General features: G+C 42.3%; 1 protein-coding gene across 2 annotated transcripts in view; it reads right to left on the reverse strand.

Moving 5' to 3' along the window:
• The window catches only part of ipo5.L (importin 5 L homeolog), a 38080-nt gene that overhangs the window by 1285 nt on the left and 24048 nt on the right, over positions 1–12747 (reverse strand). For both annotated transcript variants that reach the window (NM_001092945.1, XM_018245090.2), the window contains 7 exon segments: positions 5241–5382; positions 6308–6536; positions 7247–7466; positions 8651–8773; positions 10357–10412; positions 10496–10607; positions 11180–11352. In NM_001092945.1, coding sequence (NP_001086414.1) covers positions 5241–5382; positions 6308–6536; positions 7247–7466; positions 8651–8773; positions 10357–10412; positions 10496–10607; positions 11180–11352 — 1055 coding nt within the window.

Consider the following 12747-nt stretch of genomic DNA (forward strand, 5'->3'; position numbering starts at 1 on the left):
TCCAGCATTGATTCCCTCCCTCTGTCGTCCAGAGTGAGGATGAACTGGTCGGGACACAGGGCTGAGGTATAGCCAGTTTCATCCTGTGGCTGATTTCTCCTTATTTGCCTCCAGGATCCCTACACTAGCACTCGGGGAACTCCTGCCTTGGCTCATTTAAGGTAAGCATATATCCTAAATAGCCAGCCTATTCACTCTCGGAGCACCCTCCCCTCTTCACAATCTGGAGGTTCCTCTTCCGGCGACACTCCAGTCTCCATTACTGGCAGACTCACGACGCTGGGCAGAGCTCTTCCCCAGCTTCTCTGCAGCGCAGCCCCCACCCCCCCTGTTTTTTCTTAGAACACAACAGGACAGTATTTCTGACACAGTGGGGGTTAATTTATTTTATTTTTTTTAGCTATTGCCACAGGGCAGCAGCCACCTGAGGCCGTTTCGGAAACTTCAGAACTCCGTCCTCAGGCAAGCCAAGCCTTCCATGGGGACCCATGAGGCCAGCCCCGGGAACTCCACCCACCTGGACCCCCAGCCTTCCCCAGAATGGGCATCTCAGTTTGCCTCTCCCTTCATAAACTGCTAGCACGGCTAGATAGTCCTCGGCCAAAGCCTCCAAAATGTAGAGTCCCCTCTCCTTCCGAGAATGAATTTGAGGCGGAGTCCATCACTGCTTCTCCCCTGCCGCCTGACTCCGAGGAGGATCCAGCCCTGTCTGATGGTGAACTCACAGTTCCGACCAAGAGGACTCCCTCAAACTCTCCTCCGAGGCCATTGATTCCCTTATCTCCTCAGTATTAGACCCTTCACTTACAGGAGCCAGAACCTAGTTCTAGTACTTCCACCTCCTTGATAAGCGCCGCAGCAGGTCCTCACCTTCCTTTCCCTCTCATGCTCAACTCGAGCAAATTATCCAACAGGAATGGGACAAGCCAGAGAGATGTTTCCAGGCTAACCACCGTTTTTTCAAACTATATCCTTTTCCACAGGATCTAACAGAAAAGTGGACCTCCCCAACTTCAGTGGACGTGCCTGTCTCTCGACTATCCAAGGACACTGCCTTACCAGTTCCAGATGCAGCCTCCAGGGACAAGAAACTTGAGGGCATTCTAAGTTCCCCTTTTCTCTGCTTCAGGTACCTCCCTCTGGCCGGTTCTAAACTCGGCTTGGGTAAGTAGAGCAGTCCATTCTTGGTCGGACTCCTTATACAGGGGGTCCCCCGTGAAGAACTCGCTAATTTGGCCTCGCAAATCAAGGAGGCTAATGACTGACTACCTATGTGAAGCCTCCATCGATGCGCTACAGGCGATTAGCAGAACTTCACCTGACTTGTCGATAGCGGCTTGCAGATCTCGCTGGATGAAGCTGTGGACCAGGGACTTCAAAAAAGTCTCTCACCTCAATTCCATTCAAGGGAAAACTCTTCTTCGGTCAGGACCTGGACAGGATCATCAACCAGGCCACCGGGGGTAAGAGTACTCTATTCCCACAACCAAAATCTCACCCCTCCTTTTGTCTGAACTGTTTTTTTTCCACGGCTCCCCGCACAAGGGCATGAGGTAGTCTCCTCCCAGACACTCCACCTCCAGCAGAGGACACTTCAGTGGAAAGTCCAGGCCACCCTGGCAGTCCCGCAAGCCCACGTCTGCATGACTCGCCCCTTCTTCCCTCGGGCGACTTGGCCACTGCTCTAATCCACACTAGGGGGATCTCCATAACTCCTTATCTGGACGATATCCTGATCAAGGCACCTTTCTTCGCAGGGGCCCAGCAGGCGTTGCACTTCACCATGGTTTTGTTACAGAAGTTGGGTTGGTTCATCAACCTGGACAAGTCCTCGTTAACATTGAGCCAATCCATGGTCTTCCTCGGGATGCAGTTCAACACCCAGACACAAACTGTCCCAGCATCTACGGACCCTCGTGCGGTGTCTCTCCTCTCGAAGTCACACGCCGCGAGATTCTACATGAAGGTGTTGGGAGTCATGACGATAGAAGCAGTTCCCTTCACCCAGCATCACCTCAGGGAGCTTCAGTGGAATATTCTTGTGGCCTGGAGGCGCAAATCCCTTTTCCTGGAATTTCGTCTATCCCGCAGGACAAGAGTCTCTTCTCTGGTGGATGCAAACCAGTCACCTGACCACGGGCAAAAACCTAGGGGATCCACAATGGCGACTGCTCACCACAGATGCAAGCCTCTCAGGTTGGGGAGCAGTGCTGGAGGGTCGGTCAGTGCAGGGTCGCTGGTCTCTATTGGAACGAAGTCTTCACATCAACCTTCTTGAGATACAGGCAATCCGACTCGCTTGTCAGCCATCTTCATTCCAGGTCTCAAATTGGGAAGCAGATTATCTCAGCAGACAATCCCTAGATCCTGGCGAGTGGTCTCTAAAGGATGACATCTTCCATCCACTCAAAGATGGGGGATGCCACAGGTCAATCACGTCACAATCGAAAAGTTCCTCTCTTCTTTGCAAGGTCCAGGGACCCTCTGGTGCTGTTGGCAGACGCCCTCACCACTCCCTGGGACTTCCATCTCGCGTTCATTCCAAGAAGGATCAAGAAGCTTTAGAAAGAACACATTACTCTCATCCTCATAGCTCCAAGATGGCCCCGTCGATCCTGGGTCTCGGATCTAGTACATCTCTCAGTAGAGGAACCTTGGACTCTTGCCCCTCATCCCGGACCTTCTCTCTCGGGGTCCAAATCCTTCACCCTTGTCCTGCCAACCTCAATTTGATGGCGTGGCTACAGAAACTGCGATCCTGAGACGGAAGGGGTTCTCTGACGCTGTCATTCTACCATGCGTGCAGCCCGCAAACCAGTCTCCGCCAAGACGTACCACTGGGTCTGGTCCACTTACCATTGGGCGGTTCCAACGTAATGGTTTCAATTCACTTAAGTCTTCCACTCCACGCCTTCTGGCCTTTATACAGGAGGGACTGTCCCTGGACATGTCCCTCGGGTCGCTGAAATCAGTTTTTGGCACTTTCCATCCTGTTCCTAAGACGTCTTGCCTTGCTCCCCGATGTTAAGATTTTTCTTCAGGGAGTGGACCGCATAAAGCCCCCGGTATGTTCAACGGTGCTCAATTGGGACTTAACCCCCTACGTGCCCTGCAATGAGCTCCCTTTGAGCCCATGGATTCCATTCCACTTCAGCGGCTCACTTGGAAAACCGTTTTTCTGCTGGCTATCGCCTCAGCACGGAGAGTATCTGAGATCTCTGCCCTCTCCTGTAGGTCTCCTATGTTGACCATCCACAACGGCAGGGCAGTACTTCATTCTTCTCCCTCTTTTCTTCCCAAGGTGGTTTCCACTTTCCACCTCAACCAGGAAATTATGATTCCTACCTTCTGCCCATCCCTTTCCAATGCAAAGGAAGAAGCACTGCACACCCTCGACCCCGTTAGGGCCCTCAAATTTTACCTGCACCGAGTCGAGGACATCCATCAATCGGACTCCTTGTTCATCCTTCCCTCTCAGGGGCACACCAGCTACTAAGACTACCATATCCCACTGGATAAAACAAGCCATCCAGAGATCCTATTCATTACAGGGTCAGGTTCCCCCAGACTCAATCAGGGCACATTCCACCAGAGGAATAAGTGCGTCCTGGGCTTTTCTAAACCAAGCCTCAGTGGAACAAATGTGCAAGGCTGCAATGTGAACTTCAGTCCATACTTTTGCAAAATTTTACCGGTTTGCCACCTTTACGGCATCTGACACCCACTACGGCAGGAAGGTACTTCAGGCTGCAGTGGCTGGTTCCACGTAGCCCTCTACTTCCCGCCCTTGATTCAGGGGACAGCTTTGGTAGGTCCCCACTGTCCCTGTGTCCCCCAAGCAGACCTAGAGAAAAGGAGATTTTGTGTACACTGCTAGAAATATTAAGTTTTGACTGAATGATTTCCATTTGCTTTATTTCCCAAGAACCCAAGGTTATCACTGGCAGGATTTAAAGGAGAAGGAAAGCTACAGTACAAGGTAGTTTATTGCCAATAGATTAGCCACAAGTGCAATCTAGAACGCTTCTCCATACATGAGTAAACAGCTCTACACACTGTTTGTTTAGGATAACAGCTGCCATATTAGCTTGCTGTGACATCACTTCCTGTTCACTCATAGCTTTGGGCACAGATTACATCAGGGAGGGAGGGGGAGAGGAGCAAACGGAGTATGGCCAAACCCTGGAGGTTTAAGCTGAAAGAAGGAATTCTGATACAGAAGCCCATGTGTCCACAATAGAAGGAAAGAAATGTGGTGTTTCTTTTATCAGAGGTCTCTGAGCAGCATTACTTTAAGGGTTTGTACAGAGAGATACCAAAACGCTGTGCCAGCATTAGGTACTGCCTTGTAGCAATAAGTTCTACTGGAAATAATACTAGGTTGCATAAATTAGACTAAGTGTATAGTATTTGACAACAAAATCTTTATTGAGCTGGTTATATTTTCAGCTTTGGTTGTCTAGTTTTCGACCAATTTGCCCAACCATCTGGGCATGTATGGCCAGTAAGTGGGGAAAGGGGCAGTTAGAAAGCTCAAGTTACTATTCTAGTGAACTAAGTAACAGCTCGATATAAAAAAAAGTCTAAGGAAGTGAAGAGGAGCCACAATATGGTGGCTCCTATTCAGTTACTACTGTTCCAGGAAAAGCAGAATGTTGGCCATATGCATTTACAGCCACTTATATAGTATCCATCCCCTCAGCCCATGGGCCGTTCTAGCGAATAACAAATAGCTGGCCCATGTATGGCCACCTTTAGGGAAACCATGGCCAAAAGAATGCCTAGAATCAGGTCCGGACTGAGAATTAAAATAGGCCCTGGCATTTCAGGTACAAAGAGGCCCAATCAGCCCACAAAGAGGCCCAAACAGCTCCCAATAGCCCACTAAATACTGACTTTCTATGGGACCTTATAGCAGCCCCTCTGGCATTTGCCAGGACCCACAGATTGCCAGTCCGGGCCTGCCTGGAATCAATGGCTGCTGCGTCCTTTATACAGTATGGGAACTGTGAAACACAGGAACGAGCAATACAAAAATGCATTCATCAAGGATCCAGTAAAACTGCAACTTCAGAACAATATGTAGTAACCTAAAGGGTAATATCTATTTATAATAATCTAAAATTGTCAATTAAAGTTTCAGATTTTTATTATATATAGCTTATTTTATACGAAGCTTCATGTAAAATAAGTTGGAAAGGCATGTAACCAAGTACATTCAATATAATGTTGCTTTTTACCTGAACTTGACGGATAACATTTGCAAGCCGTTTTCCACATACGTCTTCATTTTTAATAGATTCGTGAATAGCACCATCTGCTATTATACTGAATATCTTGGGTAAATTGGAATTGTTAGGTCCTAGGACAATTGGATTGTTGCTGTTGAAGACAAAAGTAAAAAGGTATCAAGCAAAGGATTTGTGTAACATAACTAAAGGTGGCCATAAACAGATATGTCCACTAACGGCTGGCGATATCGGGTGAATCCGAACGTTCGGCCCTGGGGCGCTGACGAGTTGCAGGACCACATCATCTAGCCGATGTGGCCCTGGATCATGCAAAAATCAAACTTGACCGATCGATATCTGGCCGATTTTTGGCCCGATAACGATCGGGAGGACCCGTCGGGAGCTCCCACACATGGGCAGATAAGCTGCCAAATTGGTCTAAAGGACCGATATCGGTAGCTTTAATCTGCCCGTGTAAGGCGGATTCAAATAGACCATTGCCACATTGATGGCATGGTAACTCATCCGTGGTTATAAAGTGGTGTAATCTGTCAATATGATAAAGTGTAAAATTCTAGCATAAAAAGATGTGATGGCTTAAAGAAAAAAAAAAGTCTGCCAGTCCTTGTTTTACACAGTATTTTAAACAGCCAGAAGTTTATACCTCCTCAATTTGGTGTACAGTAGTTAATGTTCTAAGCAGGATAAACATCTTTTTTCTGACACAAGAGGTGCACTGCAAATTTTTCACGACTTTAAAAGCAAGGTTAACATATGGCGCTCACCGCAAATTTCTAAATAATGTAGCAGTGCCATAGGGCTAAATAGCCCCGTAATGGGCTATTTCACCTTCAAATTTGCATTTGCCATAAATAACAGAAGTACCCAGCTGGCCCTTGAGTCTGATTTTTTTATTTAATTGCTTACCTTTGTATTCAGACCATTCATTAAATATTTACAAAATAATCAATGATTAGGCTTTGAGGTTTATGGTTTTCTCAAAGGTAACACAGAAAACTGAAAAATCTGAAAAAAAATACACTTTCATGTCAAAATTAAAACTATTGGATTTTTACCTTTCAATTAGGTCACAAAGGAAGTTGAAAGTGTGAACTGCTTCTTCTTTATCCTCATGCAGGGGCAGCCATGACAACCAGTGTGGCAGGACCTCTTCCACATTAATACAGTCTGGCCGGAACTTCATGGATTTGCCTACCGCAGAAATGCAGTTTTCCGTTGCATTAACATTCTCTTTGGTTTTTGAATCTGGAGCCTGGATAACCCCAACGAGCAGTGGAAGAGCTTCTGCAACCCGAGATTTTGAGAAAAACGAATGAATTGATGCATTGAAAAGATCTAGCTTATAACTAATGTGGTAGCTGTTGGTGGCTTTCTTTTGATCACATAAATAAACTTAGAATCAAAATGCTTACTCAAACAATACTTTCATCCAAATTGAAAAAAAAAAGTAACAGATGCTTAGACTACCAAGAAATAAAAATACTGTAAATGAAATATAGCATAATGGATGCTTGACCTGCAATTCTCATTTTCTGTTATAGAAAGTATTCAATTTTTAATTTTCTTTTTTTGTGGCATTACCAGCCTTAGCCTGAATATTACTATTTGGCTATGGACCATGGCACAGGATAATAGCAAGGCAAAATGTGGAGCTTGCCATTACAAACACTTAACAGCATTTTGTTATGAAAGGGGGCTTTAGAATTCACAATCTTAATCTATATATGGGCCGACTGACTTGCAACACTTCAGATTTGCTTCTTATTTTCTACAGTGATTGCTTCCCACAGCAACAGATTACAGAGATTAGTTCGTAAAGACATGTGCAGGTTAATTTGCATATTTGTGCTTGCAGTTTATGCATAAAATTTATTTAAACCTAATCTAAAACATCAGAGATATATAGAAAATGTATAACTTGAAGCTTATTTCTAACCATACATGTGGCTCTTTGAACTAAGCTAGTCTTGCAGATAAGTTTTGTCAGTACCTACCTGTGCAGAAGGGGCGATAGTTGTCACCTCCAAATTGTGCCATCACACCAATACCATAAGCAGCAGCTTGCCTGACTTCGGGGCTGTTGTCACAAATTGACTGTAGCAGTGGCCTCAGGAAATATTCTGCATATTTGAAGGAGGTTGGGCTGCAATGTTCGATGACATCATCAAAAATACAAAGTCCCCATTGTCTGTCAGGCCAAGGTCTTTGAGGACACTGCAGGAGAATAATAAAGCCAGATGAAAAAAATATACGCATGCATAGCAAGCCCAAATAATTAAGCCAAAAATTTTTTTTCGATCTCTTCAGCTGTGGACCACACTAAAGGCCACAAATGCAGATTTTATAATATTTTACAGCCTATCTGCCCAATATTTACATCAAAATTCCTTTTATCCAAAGATAGCTGTCCCAAGGCTTTCTTTTCCATAAAAAATTTTCTTTATTTAAATTAGCATTAAAAGTTCAATAACAAACAGACCCCCCAGGCCCACCTTACGCGTTTCGCACCCTCCGGCGAATAACAAACAGACCCCCCAGGCCCACCTTACGCGTTTCGCACCCCCCGGCGCTTAGTCATAGGTGTATCTCAGATACACCTATGACAAAGCGCCGGAGGGTGCGAAACGCGTAAGGTGGGCCTGGGGGGTCTGTTTGTTATTGAACTTTTAATGCTAATTTAAATAAAGAAATTTTTTTATGGAAAAGAAAGCCTTGGGACAGCTATCTTTGGATAAAAGGAATTTTGATGTATATATCGCCTGTGAACTGGGGCGAGTCCCTTGGACTTAACTAAGTTTAAATCAGAGGTGGACTCCCAATTTTTGTATACAGTGTTGCCCAATATTTAAACTTGGTTAATGAGATACTGATGGGGTTGGTATCATTTGTGTTTAAAGGAGGACACATCTGATTTTCTAGCCCATATATGAAACTATAAACCTTTAAAATGTTACAATTGCACAATGCACCATGTTACAATTAAAATTTAACGTCAACACCATTCTCTTTTTACAAACAACTACTGCAAGGAATACAGACAGGGCCGGAACTAGCAGTAGGCAGAGTAGGCACGTGCCTGGGGCGCAAAGCTGGGGGGGGGGGGGGCCTGCTCTGTCGCCTACCCCATGTCCGGTCCCATCTCTACCAGGCCCCTGCTGTAATTTGTGAGCGTAAATGCGCCTCTGCACATGTGCGCACGAGCACAGTTTCAGGCTCTCTCCAGCCGCTGCTGGAATTACTGTGAGTACATGCGCTTCTGCGCATGCGTGCCTGAGCGAAGTTTCGCGTATGCGCAATCGAAACGCGATATCAGCCGGCGCCGTGGCCGGCCAGGTTGCCTAGGGCGCATGGCCAGATTGGCCCGGCTCTGAATACAGATTCTGTAAAATAATACTCACAATTAAATTAACAATCAATGGTAACAACTGTTCAAACCAGGGCAAGATCTTCTCTTTGTAGCTGCTGAATATGGAGTGCAAAATGTCTGATACTTTAGTCAAAATGTAAACATCATTATCATCCTATAAAGCAAAACAAAAATATATTTAGGATCAGATATTTGTATGTTGCAAACATAAAATAAAGGTGTTTTTATTCATATCTAACTCATGCCACTTACAAATGTACACACCTGCCTCTTATTTGATAGAATATTATTTAGTTATATCATCTTATTAGCTTTAATCTTTTCAAGGATTTGAGAATATATTCTCTGTAGACTAACTTACATGTTTCATACATAGTATTTACCACGTTTAAAACCAGAAAATTTTCACCGAAGTTCAAAAAAAGTTCAAAAAACACACTTTTTTCCTATTGTTTTAATTAGAAAAATTAATTTCTTGCAATAAACAATCTAATACTGAAAGTCAAATTCTACTTCTGTTTCACATAAAAAATAAAAAAAAAAAAGCAGTCCAATAAGCAACCTCTGTATAATGAGCTGCTTCTTATCTGAAGGTCTACCAGGCTGTAGCTAGGGGGAAGGATGGCGTTTATGTGGAGGGCTTTTCAGTGGACTGTGAATTGATTAAATGTGATGGTATGAGACAAAAGCAGAATGTGACTTTCCTTTCAATTTCAGATTTAATCCAAATTATAAGCAACAGGTCTGTTCAAAAACTCTTTACTGAATTCAAGTTGAACAAGGACATATTTACATCTGCCCTTTCACATTCTGAGGCAATTACGGATTATTTGGGGAATCCTTGCCATTTGTTCCCTGAAATAGTTTCTTTTGTTTGTGCCATAAGCTATGGGCCAGATAGGTACAGAATAGTGTGAGTGAAATTCATTAATATACTTCACAATACGACAACCTCGGGGCTATGCACAATTTGCTTAAATAACTTAAATGTGTTTGAATACATGAACAAGTACAGTTGTGAATGGTGTTGAAATGCCTGCAATTTGTAAATGAACCCTTTCTAATACAAGACAGTTGCAAATGAGGCAATTTTCACTATTTTTTCTGTATGACCCAAAATGCAGAGCAGATGCAAATAGAGAGATACTTTCTTATTGTATATGCATTTAGCAGGGCCAGTTGAAGCCATTTGCACTAACATTTATTGAACATCAGAAATGAAAAGCAAAACTTGTCATGCATGGAATTATCAGTGAAGGGAAAGAGACAGAGGTCAGCAGTCGTTCACATTTAGCACATGACCAGAATTTTGTTGCTGGCCTGGGAGAAGCTAGACCATCGTTTGCTCACACACAGGGCTTGGAAGATTTAATCTGCATGTGTCCAAGCCCTGATTTTGCAGTTTTCAATATATTTAAAATCAATCTTTTCATACAGCTGAAGGAGAACTCGTATAGAGGCAAAATTAGTGCAAGTAGCTCTTGACTTAAGGGGCAATACAAAGTTTTATTTGTTTTTTACCTTTCCTTCTTTAATAAAATTGATAAAAGTCAGCAAATTACCCCGTCAGCCCATTAATGGAGAATCAATGATGGGAAAACAATTTTCTGCAGAATGTTATCAGCACATATCAATATTTGATCTTTCAACACCTAACCACTGGGAAAATGCCAGATTGCACAACTGCAAAGCATGTTGGGACCAGGGAGAAATAGGGTATGAAAAACCCATACTTACTTCATCTTGTAATGACTCCTCAACTTGCTCATCATAATCTTCATCCTGCCTTTTCACTAAAAGAAACAAAACACAAGGTAGGCTTTCCTGGCACAATTATTGTCAGAGATAATGAAACATTATGCAGTCAAAGAAATACCTTGTCTGAGTTCCTGGTTTTTAAAGTGCTCTTCTAGTTTGCTTTTCAGTATTCCACCAAGCTCTTCAAAGTGTTCATTGTTTAGGCAGCCATCACCCATTACCTCAATGCACTGTCAAACACAATCTTACATAAGTATTTTTATGCTGAGAATATTACTGATCACATTTTTGCATTTAAAAAAAAAAAAAAAAATGTGTATACTGGCAGATGCCTAAAATTCATGAGAATGCACTTTAAAAGTTATAGTCAGTGTATTTACAGGTAAGGGATCCAGACTGCATGGGACCCAAGTACATGTTACTCAATTTAAGAGAAAAATTTAAAAAAACAAGAATTGTTTAAACTAGATGACCTTTCCATAATTTCTGGATATCTGTTTCTGGAGAATAGTTGTCATACCTGTACTAAACGACCTGGATAATTCATTTAACATTTCAGTGTTTTATGTAAATAAAAATGTATTTGGTCTTAAAAAGAACTGTAGTGTCAATTACAATACAAATGCATACAATATAGTCCGGTGGGGCGATAAAAAAAAAAAAAAAAAAAGCACATTTTTGCTAGGGGGTTACTGGAAACAAGCATAGATTTGCCCAAAGACCTTAAAAATATATAAATGCTTGAGGTGGAGAGTCAGAAAATGTCACAAACAAAATACATGTTATTGAGGAGATTCCTTACTTTAGCAAGGGAATGCATTATTTCTGAAAGAACATCAGAATCTGGTTCTGTTCCAATTCCCTTGATAAGCGCGTCACACATAAAATGCCACATTTGGGTCAAGTACTCTGGGCCACGAACCCTCGCACACTCCAAAAGTAGCGGCATGGATTCTGCAGCTGCCACTCTAACACGTGTCATGTAGTTATGGAAGTATAATCAAGCAAATGGGAAAAAGCATTATTTATAGATTTTATAGAAAAGACATTTGATTAAGTACAGTAATTAAATAGGCTTAAAGAAGAAACCACCTGTTTTTAACTCAAGGTGTCCAGCTCGTCTTATTATTCTGTAATTATGTCCCTATAAACAGTGCAGTGACTTCATCAATTATAATAGGGGCTTACTGACGGCATTTGTCACGAGACACTGAAACTTGCGTAGAATAAATAATGTACGCCTAATTGTAAAACATGAAGATATTAAAGGTCACCCCAGAGTTCCATGACCTGTATGAAAGCACCCGGCATTTGGCTTTGTGTCTTTATATGGTCATGGAACTAACTGGCACAAGGGGCACATTATTCACTACCTAAAGAGTGCTTGGTGATGTTATCAGTTATTATTTGTGTTAATTGATTTAATTTGTGTCACGACTCACTGAAACTTGTGTATTATAATAAATAATATAGCCCTAGTTGTAAAATATAAGGATATTAGAAGTCACCTCATGGTTCCATGTACTGTATAAAAGCACACAACCTTCAGCCCCCTGCTTTTATATGGTCATGGAATACCTTCTTGACTACGCTTATATTATACAGTGGGGTACATTATTCACTATATAAATTATAAGACTGCTAAAAAAGGCCTGTGTTAGAAAAGTTTTTGGCTTTTAATAAACCATGCACTTGGTTATACTCTAACATTGATGCCTTCACTAAAGTTATTCTGAGAGAAAACGATGAGAGTTTATATGCATTCTGCTTTAAATTTATCTATCACAGCATAATGAAAGCAATGGTATTTAAACGACAATAGGGGAAAGAGAAACCATTTAAATCAAACTCTGAAAAAAATTTTTCAGACCCATGGCATATCAACAACTAAAGCTTAACTAAAGAAGTGAGCAAGAAATGTTATATATTATGTTTTGGGGCTTCTGTACAAGCCCAATGTAACCACAACCCTTTAACAGGGAAGGATCTTTGTCTCCAAAGATATCCCAGTAGCTCCCCATCTTCTTTTCTGCTGATTCACTGCACATGGACTACTGTCAATGAGCTTAGGGACCCACTCACATTATACAGTACACATAGCATCAGAAGTTAATAATCAGCCTTGTAGCATCAGTTTATATTACAGGCCAGCATCATTTTCTGCTTGCAAATTGAGAAACTAAAAGTTCAGTGTATAAAATATTAAATGTTTAGCCATATTCATTTTCAGGGGTTTAGTTCTCCTTTACAGCCTTAAAAAAAGTCTGGAACAAAGTTATACACTACCTCAGTTAAAGTTTGTACCATGGTAGAACAATGCACGATGGCCTATAATATGGCAAAATAAATTAAATAGTATAACATATACGT

The sequence above is a fragment of the Xenopus laevis genome, chromosome 2L (assembly GCF_017654675.1).
Source record: "Xenopus laevis strain J_2021 chromosome 2L, Xenopus_laevis_v10.1, whole genome shotgun sequence".
In the NCBI taxonomy this organism is placed as follows: Eukaryota; Metazoa; Chordata; class Amphibia; order Anura; family Pipidae; genus Xenopus; species Xenopus laevis.